At 39.5% G+C, this 19,633-nt stretch overlaps 1 protein-coding gene across 5 annotated transcripts in view; it reads right to left on the bottom strand.

Moving 5' to 3' along the window:
* Window positions 1-19,633, bottom strand: part of ebf1a (EBF transcription factor 1a) — a 139,629-nt gene that overhangs the window by 42,244 nt on the left and 77,752 nt on the right. For all 5 annotated transcript variants that reach the window (XM_058797916.1, XM_058797917.1, XM_058797920.1 and 2 more), the window contains 2 exons: window positions 1,495-1,576; window positions 407-548 (listed from right to left, as the gene is read on the bottom strand). In XM_058797916.1, the coding sequence (XP_058653899.1) occupies window positions 407-548; window positions 1,495-1,576 (224 nt within the window). The remainder of the gene's footprint in view (window positions 1-406; window positions 549-1,494; window positions 1,577-19,633) is intronic.

Genomic DNA, 19,633 nt, shown 5'->3' with positions numbered 1-19,633 from the left:
AGTTGGTTAGAAATGGCACGCTTCAGCTTTAAGCTGTGTCTGTAAGTTTCTAAGTTGACGTAAGGGAAGAGTACAGTGCTAGCCATGATGGGCAACCATCTGTGCTCATGAAGCAAAACCATGAAACTACATTGAGTGTGACAAAGTGGCTTAGTTTTGCTGAATGGTGCTAGGGATGTTGCTGTTACTAGTTAGCTGTGTGCAAATAAACGAGTTGGTTGTGAGCAAAAGTATAATAGAGGAAATTTTACAATGGGTTGCACAATGGGTTTCTTCTATTTGTCTCGTTTTTTCTGTCACTACAAAAAATTTGATATGTAGAGTTTGTGTACATCAATATGACAAATGTGTGTTCTTTATTTCTCAACAAACCGCATGTAAACGCAGATGCAGTATGTACACTCACCGTGTTCCAGGTATGATTGAGTGCCTTCAGAAGGGTCCAGCCTACGAGCTCTGCGTCCATGTTTAGAGTTATTGTGTACAAACATGTTATCAGACACAGCCAGGACGTGTCCATCCACACTCACCGTCGTAGACACCACCACCTGCAAGAGACGAATGATGACTGTACTTCACTTGATCCGCAAAGACATACTCTGCTCTTGTATACAAATTAATACGTAGCTCAAACAAACAGCTGAAGTGTTGGAGCAGCACATACACACGGTATGCGTGTAAGTAACTGCTGACTGATAAATTGACGAACAGGCACATTTCACCAGAGAGCTTGGAACAATGACAGCAGCTTACAGCTCTCGCAGAGCTGAAGATGTAGACTAGAGGTGTCCCACAGCAACTGAGGAGCCTCTTGATTTAAATGGCTCTCAGGCTTTGAGAGGTCTCTCAATCTCAAGAGAGGAAGAGGCTTGATGAGACTTGGCAAACACCGCTTACATTATCCCTGTTCTGGGCAGCCACTTCATTCGCTCAAAGCTTTCTTTTTCTCCCTCTTCTCTACATCCGTATCTCTTTATATATTCTCTAGTACTAACTCTTTATCTGTTAAGAAAACCAGTCATTGCACAACCATTCATACCCTTTTAGTGAAAGATTGTCAACTGAAAAACAGAATTTATAAGGGCCATGTTTTGTAATATATATTCAATGATTTCAATGCTTATCTTAATTTGAGGTGTTTTAAATATTATTCAAATATTGAAAGTATTTCAGATATTGATAAAAGTGATTACTTGTATTTAAAGTTGATTAATCACTATGTATTATGTAATTAATTAAAAATGAAAAATGTTAATTGACTGATATCCCTTAGTAAAATATATCATTTAATGTAATTTCAAATTATTTAAATGTTCATTAACTATTTATTTGTTGAGCATTTTATTTTAATGTTATTAATGGACATTTTTTTTTTATAGTGTTACCATTTCACGCAGCAAGCAATGGCACGGCGGCTGATCCACTAACATATATGGTTAAAATTGCAATTTTGCCACTTTAGTTTGGAAGTGTGAGCTGACCGGATGGTCCTACCTGAAATCGTCGCATGTCTCGTGGGTTCCCTGCATTCTTTAGGCAGTTCTGGTTGCATTTGAGGAAGAATTTCAGGAAAAACCTGGAAAAACACAGAATAAGAGGATTTATGAAGCAAGGCTGTTTTGTTCTAGACTGTGGTGTGAGATTGAAGTGTTGTGTGGTACTGACATTGACTGCATTAGATCTAATATTTGTTGTTAACCTACTGCATCTACCTATTTTGTGGTCACAGCTACACGTTTATTCACACACACACACACACTGGTCTTAGAAATGAAGAACAGATCATCTGTCGAGAACCCAGAAACAGGTCTGTCAGTGAAGGAGAAGAAAGCAGAAGAAAGATCAAGAGAGATTGAAGTGTACTGTTGAGGTCACTCTAGACTCACAATACAGTCACAAATCTGTTGAGATTTCCTCATAAAGGAACCACAGATGAGAATCTTTATCAACTATTACTTAGAGATGTATAAAATCAGCAGCTAGACGCACATACTCACTGAACTCAACTTCCCAGGGGAACATCCAATATTGTGAATATTACTGTGCCATTCATCAATCAAATTAATGATGTGTGTCAAATGATTTGTAAATGTTTACTATTTATGGGTTTTAAGAACAGTGTTTTTTTTATGCTGAATCCAGTGGGCTTGTCAAATCTAGTATGGCTGTGATTCAGTGTGTTTTCCCTCCTTCTCTGTGGTCTGAAATCTACGATATTAATTTGCACAGGGTTTCTCTCTTTTTTCTTAATTCAAGGTTTTCCGGATCACTGCACTGGTATAGTTGGGAACCAACGTCTGTCTGCAGCATCTATCCACTATTATATCTGCTGTCTGTCACTACTCACACAGATGTATTGACACTCAGTAGTCTGGTGATCAAAGAATTTGTGTTGTCATTGCTGGAGTCTTAATGAAGGCAACTTCTATGAATCAAATCATTTTACACTCAGCAACACACTTTTACTGAGTTGTCAAAAGCGGGACATACTTTTAATATTTTATATACACTTCTAATAGATTTCTATAGATTTCTATATAGTATTTTATTTAGATATATTAAAAATTGATTTCTCCAGATGGCGTTTTTTTTTCAGATTTAGCTCACTTCTACAGACAAATCTGCACATATAGTATATCTTCCTTTCATACACTATACTAATAAGAAATAATTAGATAATTTTCATACATATGTAACTAGACACACAGGGCTGTCTTTAAAGGTTAAAATGTTAAAAAAATGTTTTATTCATAATGTTTAGTTCTTTTAGTCAAAGTTAAAGTTAAAGTTTGGGTTTAGGCCAGTCTGTAGTAGCTTATTATAAAAACAACAGACCTCAATGGAAAGCCCCCACCGCGATCTGAAAACAAATGTGTGTGTTTGTGTGTGTGTGTGTGTGTGTGTGTATGTGTGTGTGTGTGCAGCTGGCTTGTTAGTGCTGAAGGAATGTAAGATGCATAGTCTGTGTGTGCTGGCTGCGATTCCTCTAGGATAAGCGGTCCAGGTCTCATCCTTTGCTCTTTAATCTACTATTTGTGTCGCCACCCACTAACATATACACCATTTCGTCAATCCATTCATCCCTTTCTCATGCCTTTGTGCCTTGTCGCATGTCAGATGGAAAATGCACACTGTATGTGTGTGTGTGTGTGCATGTGTGTGTGTGTGTGATTTCAAATATGATATCATGCATAGCACTGCACATATAGATCACATCTTGCATTTTGCAGTTCAGTGTGTTTGTGCATTGATGAAAACATGTTTGTGTGTGTTATCCACTGTGTTGTTTGGGTAAACAGATTAGCACTACAGGCCTCATCTATAATATCATTTAAGAGCTCTAAGCTGTGGCTTTCTTCCCCACTGATTCCCTCCTGCCACTGACCCTGTCTGAGCGGTCCTGACCTGTCCCTTATTCTTCCATGCTCTCGCTTTCCTTCTCTTACTCTCTTTCCTGCTTTGTGAGGAGATAAGTCTGGGCTTAACCCCATCGCTGACATCACGCTCTCATAGTCCTCCTAAATCCCCTGCAAAACCCTGGGTGCCCTCACTTTAGGAAGACATCCTTTGTCTTTCTTTCCCTCCGCGCTATGGATTTGTCCTTCTGGTCTCCTAACCGCATGCCACGTTCACATAAACACTCACTCATAGTTTTTAGAGCCCTCATCCACATGTGTAATGTGGATATAGTTTGACTTTGTTGACCCTGTAGCTCCATTAGCAATAGCGAGAGTAGTCCGATGCCTGAAGAACAGGGAGGAGACATGTAATCACACGTGTAATGTTTAATAAAGTGTGCACTGTCCCCTCCATAGGGCACTTCGGACAGGGACCTTATGCTTTTAGAAGAGATTGGACGGTACGTTGCAAATGGCATAGCTAAGAGCACTTCAATTAGAGAGGGCTATTACCACAGTCAGTGTGAGGAAGAGGGCAACGCTCCAAGTGTCTGATGGGTAGGATGAGTTTAAGTCAGAGCATAGAGTCTGACCTGTCATAAATACTGCTCTGCTTAATAACTCTTACATTGTACTTTTAGACACATCAAACCAGCTGCTAATGAAACTGTAACTGAGATGGAAAGAGTACAGATGACGACGTGGAAGAATGAGAGAGTAGCACAGGGGTTCTATGCAGTGTTCATTGCACACTGAGCGGGATACATCTGTTGAAGTTCACTTCACTTGAGAAAATGCCCCATTTGGGAATGCTGCAGTGTCATCAAACACATGAGACACATCGCACAGGTATACATCTGCTGTACAATACCGTTCTAAAGTTTGGAGCCTATGATTTTTATTTTTATTTTATCTTTATTTTACCTTTTAAAATACATTTTATTTCTGTGATTTCAAAGCTGAATTTTCAGCAGCCATTACATGATCCTTCAGAAATCATTCTAATATGCTGATTTTCAGATAAAGGAACATTCCTTTTATCAGTGTTGAAAAAAGTTGTGCTGATTATTTAATATTTAGATTTTAATATGTATATTTTTATTTCTTTAAATTAAAATATATATATTTTTAATGATCAAAAAGCCAAACATTTACAATAAATGATGGCTGTGATATTTAATATAAAATAACTTGATTTTAAAATAAAATGATTTTATTTTAAAATTAGTGTGATAATATTGTAATGGTCTCATCTAGTGTGCTTTATACCCACAAGCAGCTGTGAAGAATTCACCTCCTCCCTGTGTTTATCTTTAACAAGTTTTTCTGTGATGTTCAGACAGTTTGCAGTGACTTCTTGGAAATTTTCTCTGTACACTTACTCACTTGTGATGTGTACAGATATTGTTTCCTGTGCATTTTGCAGTGCCCTTCGGACTGAACACAGTGGGTCAAATACCCTGTGAAGTTCACTTTACAGTGCACCAATGGGTAATTGCAGCTTACCCAAGCCGTGAAGAGGGGTAAGAGTGAATGTCAGGCTGAAAAAGAAGGAGAGCAATGAATTAAAGCAGCAGTCTAGGGGTGATGGGCTTGGTGTAGGCAGGGTTAATGTAATCCTCAACAAATTGACCTTTGACCTCAGCCTGTCTAAGGGTCACATCTGTCCGCTCAGCTCTGGCCCGTTAATTAACTCTCCTGCAGGGTCGCCCAACTCGGACACTCAGCCGTTAAGCCGTTTGCGTTATTCTCCTCAAATCTCAACCGAGGAATGATTCACAAAAACGAAGCCCGTTTCGCTCGACGTCAAATTAAATCCAAAACATCCACACAGGAAAGTGCTCTTTACAATCAGACACCCACTCAAAATGCAACGATCACAGAAAAATGCACTTTAATAAACAAAAGAGCATTTAGGAAAGTCTCTGCAGCCTCTCATTGAGTTCGAGTCACTCCTAAAAGCACATCAAACTAAATCAAATTGCCCCCCCGTGTTTGCAGTGATACTTGTAGCCTAAGTCACTAGCACTATTGATTTAAATGCATTTGACTATAGCTGTGAGGGTGGTTTCAGATGAATGATAGCGGAGTGCAGAGAGAGCGGCTGATCTGGAGTCAGCACTAACTGCGGCAGCATGGCATTAGAGCATGTGGCATGTGCGAGTATGGTATTACCCACACTCTCAGTAAATGAGACCAAGTCAACGGCACCAGCCATCAATTATTCAGAGGCTGAGATGGCAATTATGGCACTGAGCACAACCAACATGAATATTTTATGAAGGCTAACGCAGACCATAAGAGTGTGAGAGGGGGAGAGCGAGAGAAAGAGAATATAAATGTGTCCATTTCTGGGAGACACAGCCAATGCCAGTTCTTGCCATGGAGCGACACTCAAAGTGCCATTCGGTATGGCATGATATCTTTCTTCATCCGCTCTCTCCTCACCTTACACCATCTTATCTTCATTCCCGTCTCCCAGAATGCCTCAGTGAGACAGCAGCATGGGCTGTCTTAATGGGAGCAGGGGCAGATGTCCTCTCAAGGCAGCTCTCCATTACCTCTACTGTGTGGGCATGATAGGAATGTTGCAGTTGTTTAAAACACAGAGTTTGAGTTGTGGCTAATTGAGTAAGGCAACACCATGTTGACGAGTGATAGGCTAATCTTCTGAGCGGCAGCGTTAAAGCCGGGCGGCCCTGTAACTTGCTGTCCGTTTCAGTCTCTGTTTGTCATTGGCTCTCTCTCTCTCAGCTCCACTTTAGAAAAACATATCGCCCATGCTTTTGAAAATACACAAGTGCGTCAGTTAGCCTCTCTCCTGAATGGTCTCCAATATGCTCATAATTCCTTCAAGACCAGATACTGCAAATAAAATAATAATAACACAAGTAGAACAATCTACAACAGCTACAACAAGTCTAACCTTCCCCTCTTTCCGCCTTCAGGCAAGCAGAGACCAGTAGGCATGTTGTGCTGACAGCTCTAAAATAGCTTACAATACACATCTCCGAAAGATCTGTCCCAAGCAAAAAAAAAAAGAAAGAAGAAGAAATATCACCGGCTTGCTTAGCTGGTCTTTCAGATGTCTTATTTTTCCCTCCTCCCTCCATTTATTATGGCTGGATTTCTGCACTGGCCTGCGAGTTTGGTGCCAAATGCAACCGAAGAACTATTTCAGAAAGAAAAAGAGAGAAAGAAGAAACAGCGAGCGAGCAAAGAGAATTCTCTTATCATAACATGAGAGTAGAAGAATTTGCACTCTGTGTCTTCCATTGTCTACAAATGTTTCCTCAGAGTGAAAGCATTATTTATTTTTAGTCCTCTTTAGCTTAGCTTGTGTGGACTGTTTTGGTGCACAGAATGTATTTATTTATGAAAAACCTCTAATTTGTCATGTACTGTATATTAAAGATGCACTAGTAATTTTTTAAGATATATGTACACTTACATGTTACAGTGTTCGATATAAATGTTGTTTGATGTATTTTTTGATGAATAAAAAGTTTAAAACTTTAACTACGGTAATAAATGGATCATACTTTTAAAATATTAAGCAGCACAATTGTCTTCAGCATTGATAATAATAATAAATGTTTCTTGAGCAGCAAATCAGCATATTTGAATGATTTCTGAAGGATCATGTGACACTGATGACTGGAGTAATGATGCTGAAAATTCAGCTTTACCATCATAGAGTAAATTACATTATAAAATATTTTCAAATAGAAAACATTTATTTAGATTGTAATAATATTTCATAATATTAATGTTTTTTTTTTTTAATCAAATACATTATTTTACATTAAGTAGGCCGCCTCATAGTAGATGCCATTTTTGAGATTACGTGACCAGCCACTTTATATCGTTAACCCTCCACTTATTTGACACTTTCACCAGTGGACTAAATGAGTCACGGCTGACTGAATCGCACATTTTTGCAATGGAGGTGCTATTTGCATTATGCTGCATCCATGCCACTAGTTGCTAGTATAAGTCCAAGACGACCATTAGCCAGCTAAACATAAAAAAGATAAATATATATACTTCGAAGTATCATAGTATATTGTATGCTCACTCCAAAGAGGGTACAGTTAATGAGGCCTGTTCCTCTCACTATACTAAAGCTCTTGAGCATTAACCGGTTTGAATTGCTGCATTTCCTCTCTCAGACAATCCACTGGCATCTTATGTCATTACCTCCTGGGCCGTGTCGATTTAAGAGCAATGCATGCAAGACACAATCTCTGCGAAATAACAACAAAGAGTTGAGTGAGACAGAACGAGTGAGCGAGAGACAATGAATGTGAAATAGTAGAGCGAGGAGAGAAATTTCACATCAGACAGCGGGACCAGACCCAGGAGACGAGTGCAGTGCAGACGGGAGAATTATTTTACATAATAAATGCTTCAAATTCAAGCCTGTAATTGATAGCTGAAGCCAGGCAACGATGTGCAGCCACCACACATGAGTTTTGGGGAGCTGTCAATCAAACGCTGCCACTGGAGGAGGGATAATGATTGTCATATGACAACTGCCTGATTTAATGTAATCATTGCAGCTAAAGTTATTGTTTACAAGTGCCAGTGGAGGTGTGTGAGCGAGCAAGACCAGCAGTAGTACAGCAGTTGATGGTGTAATAAGTCAAACTTGAGTTCGGTAAGGGAGGGTTTAGAGAGTGGAAGTGCTCTAACTCTCAGTTTGCAGCTGTTTCGTCCATTTTCTGCTAAGATTTACACATCGAACCCTTCTGTCTCTGGCTTAACGCCTGTAATTGACTAATTCAGCACAATTGACCTCAGTTTTAGCTAATCATACAGAAAGCTATGGAAAAATAGATATTTTCTGCAAACAGCCTCTGTACTGTGCATTGCCTGTTTACACAAGCCACAAATTAATTTCACCGCTCAGAGGGAAATACAAGATCCCACACAACTGCACAAATAGGTGGAAAGTAAAAAAAAAAAAAAAAAAAAAAATTATATTAAATTCATTCTGTTGTGCATAATTTACATATATTAAACTAAATGTACAAGAAAAGAGAGAAAGGGAGAGTGGGAGAGAGATACAGAGAGAGAGACCACCCTCCTGTATATTTCAGAGGCTGTAGGCAAACACCTCAATAATTCATGATGGAGAGATTGATTTTTTTCCTTTGGCGAGAGGCAGCAGATGTGGCAGGGATGAAGGAAGGGAGGGAGGGAGGGAGGGATGGATGGAGGGAGGGAGGGAGGGAGGGAGGGAAGGAGGAAGGGTGGGAATGGAAGGGTGGTGGAGGGACAGTGCAGGCCTGAGGGTTAGAAGCCAGTGGGATCATTAGACCGCCTGCTTTTTGTGTGAAGACTGGAGCTTTACAGTACACTGTTACTCACTGCCACAGGGCTCAAACAAACCAGCCTGAGCAATACTCAGTTACTCACACATCCGTAAATTTCCTAAAAAACATCAGAATAGAAGGATGTATTCAGATTAAATTTAAAGGAATATTGTTTTTTGACCTAATGCAAATCAATCTGATGTCTGCAAAAAATTGTTTTCAATTCAAAACTGTGCTTTACGGATAGTTACATCACAATCCTTTTTGCTATCTTTTGAAAGTAAAGCCTACCTTTTTAGGTGTTTGTGTTTATTATTATTTTTCACATACATTTGCATTAGTTATTTTCTTATGGTATCATAACAATGACCTTTTCACGGAAATTATTTTATGTCATTAATTAATGACAAGTAATTAATTAATTATACATTTCTATAATATGTTTAATAAATATTTTGTGACTGTCAAAAATGATCATTTCCCATTTATATCAATAAGATAGGCTGTTGCTGCTACACAAAACCCGTTCTTATCATTTCACTCAGATTAGATAAATAACCCAGAATACTTATGTAAATACCCCATGAAATCAGAGTAGTGTTTGTAGAAATAGATGTATAGAACATATAGAAAAGCTGACAATTTTTTGTATTTAAAATTTATGCTCATGCCTCTGACTATCAATAGCAATAGCAAATCATTAAAGGTGACATAGAATGCATTGATACAATATTTTATATTGTTTTCTGATATCTACATAGAAGGTATGTGGCTTATTTAAGGGCAAAAATTCTCCAGAAACGGTTTTACATGTCCATTTACAACCCTAGGATTTCTCCCTAGAATGAAATTGTCTGTTATTACCTTATTTGGAAGGGTCATGAATAATAATGTTGAGCTCTGCTCGGATTGGCTGTTTCACAGTGCGGCTCATTTCAGTAGCTCACACAGCAGGAAGGCAACTTTCTCAATACTTTCTCGCGCAGTTATATCGTTGGGTAATTATCCTATAAATAAAATGCGGGCATCAGGGAGCCGCTATTAATATGCTGGGCATTGAAGCGGCTTTCAAATGCACGATCGCTTTTTAGTTTCACTTTCACTTTCGAGATTCGCGATCGCATGTACTCTGTTTATACCATGGAGCGGCAGTACTTACTACACATTTTACAAGATCAGATGCTTGTCAGTGGTGCTCAGGATCTGTAAATCATTCGCCATCATCCTCAGTCATCTCTCCTTACTCTGTTTATGTGGTAAGTGAAATCGTATGTACTGTAATGTAACAGGCTACCGCTAGCAGCTAACCATGTCCCTTTAGTAACTCACGTTATTTTATTAGAACGCGTTATTTGCTTTCCGTGCCTTTCTGAATACAGACACCAACCCATCCCTGCACTTCACATCCCCTGCACAGCCTGGAACATAACATTTATTTCCATGATCTGCCATTTCCGCTGTTGTCCTCACTTGTTTCTTCATAATACCTGCAGAACTTCTGATGGTTCGGCTGGTGGCTGGCCTAGAACATGGGCGTGTATATGCAAATGTTGGGGGCGTTCATATTAGTGATCCCAACTGTAATGTCACAGTCGGTGTTATGTTCTGATTCGCCTATTTTTCAGTGGTCTTTTGCATTCAAGAGATTTACATAAGAAGGAGGAAACAATGGCTCACGGTATGTCATTTCCATGTACAGAACTGTTATTTTTCAACTATGCCAAGGTAAATACAGTTTTCCATTCTATGGCACCTTTAAGACATTGACATAATCTAAACCATGCTCATGAAGTGATTTTTAGAGCACTTTTAAGTTTAGCTGGACACCACTAACAATGACTTTGTAAAATATGCAGGATTTGTTTTTGAAAGATGGAAGTGTGTAGCATGGAAGAGGAGGAGCTCAGAGGGTCGAGCTAGAGCAGGACGACACTCGTTTACTGAGCTTTGATACAGAAATGATGAGGTTAGAAAAAAGAGCAGAGCAGAGAGAAATGTAAAGGAGGGAGTTGGTTCCCCCTCGTGTGTCTGATGAAATCAACCCTCCGTGGGTGTGACGGGACGGCAGGTGAGGCTTTGAGAGCGAGCGACATCCTTTTGTCATCGCCTGCTCTCACAAATAATTCATGGCATCAGAGGGAAGGGGAGCGAGGGAGGCGTATTGACAGCTACCACTTCTACTTGCCTTCACCTGTCTTATCCAGTCACCCGCAGATGGGACGCAAAGGACAGAGGGACCTTTTCACGGAGACCGAGTGCGCTGCTTTTCTCTTCCACTGACCTAATTAGATCTCACTCGCTCCCTGCCTCCGTCTCCTGTTATCCAGCGTGTCCCACTAAAACCTAATCGCTCTTTTAACCCACAACAAAGGGTCCATACTACATTTTACCAGTTAAAAAATGGCAGCGCCCAAAGGAGGCCTTGCAAAAGTGCATGTGGAAAATTAAAATCAAATTCTATGCATTCAAAATTAATTTAATTGTTAATTTTGTCAATTTATTCTGTGTATCTCTAACGAATCCACACATTTTTTTGTACACTCTGAAAAATGAATGTTCTTTATCGGCTTTGGTTCAAAGAAGAACCTCTGATGTTCATGGAACCTTCTTAAAAATAAAGATTCCAAAAGGAGGTTTTTACAACAATGCCATAGAATAACCATTTTGGGTTCGGCAAAGAACCATTCTGTGAACAGTTCTTAAAAGAACCATTATTTTATGCTGTAAAGAACATCTAAAGAATCTTATTCCATTTTTATTACAATTACATTGTTACATTATTTTATTACATTATACTTTGGCACAAGGCCTCTAAAAATGACAGTCAACAGCATTAAAAGTTTGCTCCCTCCCTTTCTCTCTCTCTCTCTCTACATACTGTATGTGAATGCACAGTGCATCTATTTATATGCCTGTTCCAGTGCTTTTCTCCATCATTTGATTGATTTCTTTAAATGCAATTCTTTGCATTAAACAATTTGTTAGATACAGTTAATGCCAGTCCTCAGATTGGATTGGTTCTTCATGGAACCAAAGATACCAATAAAGAACCTTTCTTCGTAAGAGTGAGATTCCACAAAAAAAAAAAAAAAAAAAAAGGTTATTTTAGGAACTGTTCACTGAAAGGTTATTTTGGGAACCCAAAATGGTTCTTCCATAGCTGTGAAAATCCACTTTATGGAACCTTTATTTTTTAATTGTAGGATATTCAAAAGATTGAGCAGGAGCAAAAAAAAAAGATGTGGCAAAGTGGGATATGCAACCCTATTAGTGCTCTTGAGCGCTTATATCAGCGGGTGACTGTAAGGTGGAGTGTTTCCGCCGCCTGGTAATCTGCTTCTGATAATTTATTATTTACATTATATTAGACAACACTGCGCAGTCAGACGGAAGCGCTACAAAACTGCAGCATATTGATTTTAACAGCGAGCTGTCTGCAGCGATTTGTGGCGGCACAGGGGCTTGTCTCTGAGTGCCAGCCTCGCAGGATCACAGGGACAGGATGCCACTGTGCTACATGCTAATGCGCACTTTAAACATTTAACACTAGGAGGTGCTGTAATTGCTCTGACAGCTGACAGGTGACCAGCAGAGTGTAACACACACTGCTGTCTCTCCCCTCCTCCTCCTCCTCCTCCTACTCCTCCTACCAACAGCATTTCTCTCTTCCTCACTTGTCTCTTTGGGTTGAACCCTGCTCTCTCAATCTCTCTGGAAAAGCTGGGATGAACGTTGCGATTCTCCATTCTGCCTGAATGCAGTGGCTAATTAGAAGAGGAGGATTATGGGCTGTGAGATAAGAGGAGGAATTTTTCACCGGTCCGAGATAGATAGTGTCCGCCGTAGCGTGCTGGAGGTGCTGTCACCTTTTCATTAGCATCTCCGTTAATTACTGGTTCCGGGCTGTTTGGAGTTAGCATCATTAGCCCGATAGTGCTGAAAATATTAGTACAGCAAATTGGTGTGGTTTTCAATTGGGTTAAACAGGAAAACATTCAACCTTCATATAAAGAGGGTTGAGGTTTATTAAATTAGCCTTCTGCAAATGAGTACAGTTTGCCCTATCATGCCTCCCAGCACAAATTTACCAAAATAATTACACAGCCAGGCTGCCGATGCAGTCATATTTTAATAATCTCACTTTCTCGCTTTCATTAAATTAAGATGGGGTTTATGTGTCACTTTGGTACAATTAAACACACAATCACAACCTGAGAAAAGCGCGAACATCAAAGCAGTAATAACTTTTAAATAATCCCTGTAGCGACCAAAATTATTACACCAGATATAATAAACATCTTGGTAATTGCCAGCAGTACGGCATCCTCAGTGGGACATTTTTTTGATCTGCGGTACGAGCCGCGTCAAGATAAAACTACAGAGTGGAGAAAGGAGGGGGCCAGAAGGAGCCGAGAGACAAGAGCTCTAATTATAAGAACATGAAACACTTCCTAAATAGCTACTAAATGAGGAAACCAAATGAGTCTGGTGATATTACAGTTTAAAATACACTTTAGACAAGTTGGCCTGGTTAAAAGAAACTTTCAAAGACACAAATGCAACCATAATCAGCAGTAAAAAAAATGTTGGATTGGAAAATAATGGACTTACCGGGTTGATTTAATATGTTTACAAAGACATTTAAAAAAGCCAAGCGTTTGGGATAAGCAGATAAGTAAGGAAGTCTGTTCTTGCTTAACATAAATAAATAAGGTAATTGAGAGATAAAGTTTCAAATTAGAAATTAAGGCACAATTGTGAGATACTGTATGAAGTCAGTTTGTGAGGTATACAGTCACAGTTACAAGAAGTTGCAAGAGTGAGAAATGAAGTTAGAGTTATGAGATATGAAGTCAATTTGTGGGATATAAAATCACAATGTGATATCTGAAGTCACTTTGTGAGATCTGTAGTTGTAATTATCTAATTCGTTTTTACAGGTGGAAACAGACTTTCAGGTAACTGCAAAGATACACACATACCATTCCAAATGTCAGTAAGATTAAATTTTTATTTTTTGAAAGAAATTAATACTTTTATTCAGCAAGGATGAGTTAAATTGATTAAAAGTGATAATAAAGTGATAATAATGTTGCAAAAGATTTATACTGCAAATAAATGATGTTCTTTTATCTTTCTTTTTATCAAATAATCCTGAAAAAACATGACAGTTATTAAGCAGTACAGCAAGAAATGTTTCTCGAGCACCAAATTAGCATATTAGAATGATTTTGAAGGATCATTTGACACTGATTCAGCTTTGTGTCACAGGAATAAATTACATTTACAAATATATCAAAATAGAAAAGTTGTTTTAAACTGTAATAATATTTTAAAATTTTTATAATTTTACAATTTTACAACTGTTCTGATAATCATACGAGCAGGACAGCTCTTCAATCTCTCCTGGAAGTTTTGAGCAGTCCCTAAGTGCCCCTCATGCCCTTTAGTGCTTGACTCTTAACTGTGACCCGAGTACAAAGGTTCTTGATAACTCATTTCTATTTTACATATTGACCATAGCTGTATTAACAGAATATAATAAACTCAACTATAATCATCCAGCAAGTCCACAACATCAATAGGATTAATAGAGCATGTCATGTGTCACTGGAGGTGCAGTGCACTAAAAACATTATCTGATCCATATTAATGGCCCTTGAAGAATAGCGTTAACCTGTGGGATCCATCCTTCTCACCTCTCAATTAAAAGCTTCCCTCCCTCCCAACCACACATGCACAACACTCAAGTGGTGCTCCATCTCTATTACCCAGAAGGCATTAGCCAGTCTGTTTCTTTATCCAATCAGATGGAGGTTCCATTCTCTTCTCTTCCCTGCCCAGTTCCTTTTTTGTTCCCCTCTGACAGTCTGTATAAATAGCTCGGGATGAAGTCATTCCTCAAGCACTGCTGGCAGGCCCTTTCATTATTTACACTATTTACTTCAGGGGGGAAGTCACGGCTTGCCGTCAGATTTATCTGTCTGAGAAATGAGCTCCGCTATGCAGATCATCTCCAGAACAAAAGCGACGCACCGGCGTGTTGCGCTGCCACACTAATTTGGTTCATGAAGTGTGTAACACAGTCCTCTTTGGCAGGGGGGCTTCATTTGTCTCTGACTTTATTAAACTAATATATAACAATCTTCTCTGCGCTCAAAGCTCCGGCGCACGGGCTGCTTTCCCTGAGCCGAGCGCAACACTGAAGGCTGCTTCAGAGTAGAGCTGCTACAGGAAGAAGTTAGCAACTGCTAGTGAACACTTGAATCAAAACAGATAGAACATGTCAAAACAATGCTATCTAACTAGCAGAGGTGTCGCTCGATTTGGTTTTATCAGCTCTATTTACTCTTTAAATTTTATTTTATTTTATTTAAATTTTAAAAACTACATTTAATTATGATATAAACATTAATACACTACAGTTATAATATTTTTAGTAATATTTTTAATGCCTTTGAAAGAAGTCCCGTAGGCTCACTGAGGATGCTTTTATTTGATCAGTACAATTATTTGACATTTTCAGCAGTTTTCAGTGTCACATGATTCTTCAGAAATCATTCTACATGCTGATTTGGTGCTTATATATTACTGAAAACAGCTGTGCTGCCTAATATTTTTTTGTGGAAACAGTGATAAATTTTTATATGATTGTTTGATGAATAGAAAGTTTGAAAGCTAATGACACCATTAATTTGAAATATTTTTGTACCAATGCGAATGTCTTTACTTTCACTTTCGACCAATCTAATGCATTCTTGCTGAATTAAAGTATTTCTTTCTTCCTTTCAATAAATAAATCAATCAATCAGCCCCAAATTTTAAACAGTAGCATAAATAGCTAGTGTATTAATGACAAATTAAGAAATTAATATTTTTCTTACATTTTAAAACTTTTTCAAATAAAATATAAAATGTTAAAATATGTTTGTTTTTTTCGTTTTCTTTTTTTAACATATTTTTCCAAAGCAACTTTTCAAAGAATAGCAGAATCCTCCAGTGCCCAAACGAAAAGAGACTGTGACAAGCAAAAACTCCTTAAGATTTTCAAGCAGATAAAGAACAAACCATGAGAGGAACCAAGACTTAGCTGAAGGCTGGCAACATGTTTAAACAAATGTATGGGTGCATATGTACATAAATGCTAATTTAAACTGATGTAATCCATTTTAGTACAATTGAATTCCCAACTAAATCAAGCATTAGATAACAGATTAATTTATTTTTGAGGCGTTTTTGTCACTTATGGTGATATTGTCATCCTAGTCCTGCTTAGTTTCTGAACCCAGTCTATAATCTTCCAAGAAACATTATCATATCCACATTTTGAGTTCACTAAATCTTCTGAAGCACGAAGAGGAAAAAAGCGTGGGAACTCTACAGTGCATGTGAAAGTGATGTGTGTCAAGAGAAGAACAATAATCAGACGGATGTGTCTATCATCGCAAGGTAGTCTCAGATCCTGCCTCCCCCCGCTGTTGGGTTGAACCCTGGGGAGGGTGTTAATTCAAACCACATGTTCGGCTTTCAGCTGCCACTCCACTAGCTGTGACCTACAGCTCCTTCGTCTGCTGGTGGAGCTCTGATTTTGGGGGACTCCTCGGTACCTCTGGAATCAAAGTTTCACATGAACATATATATCTGGTTTTCCTGATAAAATCTCTTTCATAGTTCCAGCTTGTGCATTGTTTCGATACCCTCCTCCCTTTTTTTTTCTATGTGTGTGTGTGTTGGGGGAACGTTACCTGCATTCAGAGGGCACAGGCCATGCATCACTGACACTTCATCTCAGCCTGACTGCCTTGTTTCCGTACTGACCCCTTTCCCCTAGCTGCCGCGCGGTATTATTTAAGTAGATTTATGAGGCGGTGTCCCGTGCCAGGAGCTACGGAGGCAGACGCCTCGGGGGCCAAGGAACAACGAGGGGGGCCCATTAATAACCCGCAGCCAGGCCTTCGCTCCCAGTCTGGACTGTGGAGACTTAGTTTCCTCCCCCTTTGGAGTGACCGTAGGCTAGCAGGCAGCTACCTGAGTCCCACACATGGAGGTGGGGTAACAGATCTGGCAGGCACGCGGGTCCCTGCCGAGGAGCTCCGCAGAGCAGCCGCTTGTGATGGATGGGAGGAGGCAGATGCTATCTGAGCTCAGGCCATCTGTAAGAGCTCAGAGTAACAGTGGGGTCACTGACAAACAGCGCGGGAGAGAGAAAAAGGGGCGAGCCGGCCTAGTGTGTAGGATCACGTTAGGCACGTGTAGCGGGCGGAAGGTGCGAGAGGGCATGTTGGCATGCTAATGCTGTGTGAGAGAGTCAGGCCGGGTCTCTGTACTCACAAAGAGGGCACCGTGTACTTTGTCACCGAGGACACACACACACACACACATTTCTTCATGTCACACATACTCAGACAGGCTGCCATTCGGTATCGGGTGAAATACGGGAGGATGACACCAAATTTGATGTGAAAGTGGCAAGAAAGAGTGCACTGAGACAGAGTATACTGAACTGTATAGTAAGTCGGTGTGGCTGCATGTGACATGAGAGTGTAGCTGTCAACGGCTTCGCTGAGAGACTGGCAGGAAACACCTTCCATGTTAGCCCATGTCTATTTAAAAAGCAATGTTTTATTCAGCCACAACATCTCATTGCACTGAAAAATTTATCAGTCCGTGCTCTCTGTCTAATCCTGTCCTGTGTCAGGTAATTCTACTCTGTTTTTCTTTAAATATTTCTCATGACAAAGTGGAGGGGTGCCGGACTCATCATGTCACATTGATGGAAGCAGAAAGTGGGAGTCTCGGACTCCTGGATTCAGAGTGCAGTCCTCCAGTGGAAGCCCTAAAACCCTTTTTAAGGCTAGTTTTGGATATGATGGCCTATTACACTCTTTAGAATTAATGCAACTTTGTTAATTCAACTTAGACTGACCCTTTGCTAAGATCTGTCCCTCTTGGGTTACTCTTGATAACCCAGATAAGTTTTAGAATCTTCCATGAGAATGCAAAATTCTGTGAACGGCATTGTTTTCTGTAAATATCATTACTATACATGCCGCAGCAGCAATGTTTTTATTATTTTAAGGTAATTCTAGTTAAATTGTGTTTAAAAGTATCCAAACATGGATCCTCCATATATTTACATTAGAATAAAGAAAAGAAAACTTTGTCATGAAAAAATGGCGGATAACAACAGTTGATTAGGTACACTACAGTACCATTTAGGGTTTGGTAAGATTTTTTCATCTCTTTGGTAAAAATCTCTTATGCTCACCAAGAATTAAAAGTAAAAACTGTAATATTAGATACTATTGTGAAATACAGTTTAATTCCAATTTAAAATACTGTTTTCTATTTTAATATATTTTAAGATGTAATTTATTCCTGTGTTGGCGAAGCTGAATTGTCAGAGGCCATTTCTCCAGTCTTCAGTGTCACATGATCTTCTGAAATCATTCTAATATGCTGATTTGTTGCTCAAGAAACAACTATTACTATCAATGCTTAAAACAGTTATGCTCTCTCTCTCTCTCTCTCTCTCTCTCTCTCTCTATATATATATATATTTGTAAACAACCATGATTAGGCCAGTTTAGGACAAGACTTGGCCCCAAAACAAACACTTCTAACTGCATTTCAAGCTGTATTATATGTATTGATACAAGGGGGTGCTATAGTAGTCATTGGCATAATCTGCCGCCTTTTATCGTTTCTTTATTTATTTTTTAATTCAACTGCTCTCATTCCAGTTTATAGAGTTAACGTTATCAAAACTGTCAACATGTTTCTAGCTATAGCTACTTGAAAACAGCATGTCCGGTTTAAAGGCTCAGACATTTGAGGGTAATCTATCGCCCTCATGAGTACTGAGGTTTCTTCCTGCCACAGTAACAATGCGTTGGCTAAGTATTAACGTCTGTGTTTATGTACTTTCTAAAAGGTTTCTTCCACTTAGCCACAGAGCACAGCATTAAATAAGGGCTTCCCTGGCATGACTGGATTTCAACAGGGCAACGGCCAAAGTACATAAAACTGTTGGGCAGAATGAATGAGATATGTTCCACTGAAAGAAAGATCTGTGGGTGTGTGTGTGGAGCACATAGTACACAGGATTTAATTCTATGATGTCGTAAATAAATGGCTGTCAGGGTGATGGACATGCTCGGCAGGCACGGCTGATTGAAACATTTCCTTTCTAAAGCAGCCCTCATAAATCTGAGACAGGCAAAGTGATGGCAATCGTGCCGAGCCTCTCCCAACTGGGTGTGCCACCGCTGGCCCGCTGCCAAATCCCAGAACCCCATTACTACCCAATACCCCACCCCAAGTCCCCTCTCTCCCTGCGGCCATGAGTAATGAAGAATGGCCTTGTCACCGGGCCACTCGAAGACTGTCAATACTCAGCCGTCTAAGCGCAGGATCCGTTTCAGCATCATTACAGGCGCACACACACATAAAATCAGCACCCCTGCTAATTAAACACACCAGCAGCTGCGCTAGGTTATTTCTTTTTAAGTGGCCCAGCACCCAGGGACACCCAGGCGCCCAGCCAGAACAACAGTCCAGGGCCCGAGTAAAGCTACAGGGTTAACCGTTGACCTGTCAGAGGGGCTTGACCCCTGCTAAGGAATCTAATAATGCTTTATTGCCATTGGACTGCGTTAGTAGACTGAAATTTGCACTAATGCATTTATATTAGATGACGGCAGTCCGGGCGTGTACTTTTTCTTCGCTTGAAGGTGATGTATAAACACACAAATGCTCTAAAATTTAGTATCTGCAAACTAAATTCAAAGTATAGTATGCAAGCTATATTTATCTTGATAAAGAGTTCCTGTGTAAGCAAGGGCACACTGTGTAAATGCACACGGTGTTGATAGATGTGCTCATTTTATTCTTCTTTTTTCATTTGCCATAACTATT

This window comes from Onychostoma macrolepis, chromosome 14 (assembly GCF_012432095.1).
Source record: "Onychostoma macrolepis isolate SWU-2019 chromosome 14, ASM1243209v1, whole genome shotgun sequence".
Taxonomy (NCBI): Eukaryota; Metazoa; Chordata; class Actinopteri; order Cypriniformes; family Cyprinidae; genus Onychostoma; species Onychostoma macrolepis.
This window is presented reverse-complemented; position numbering and strand designations above follow the sequence as displayed.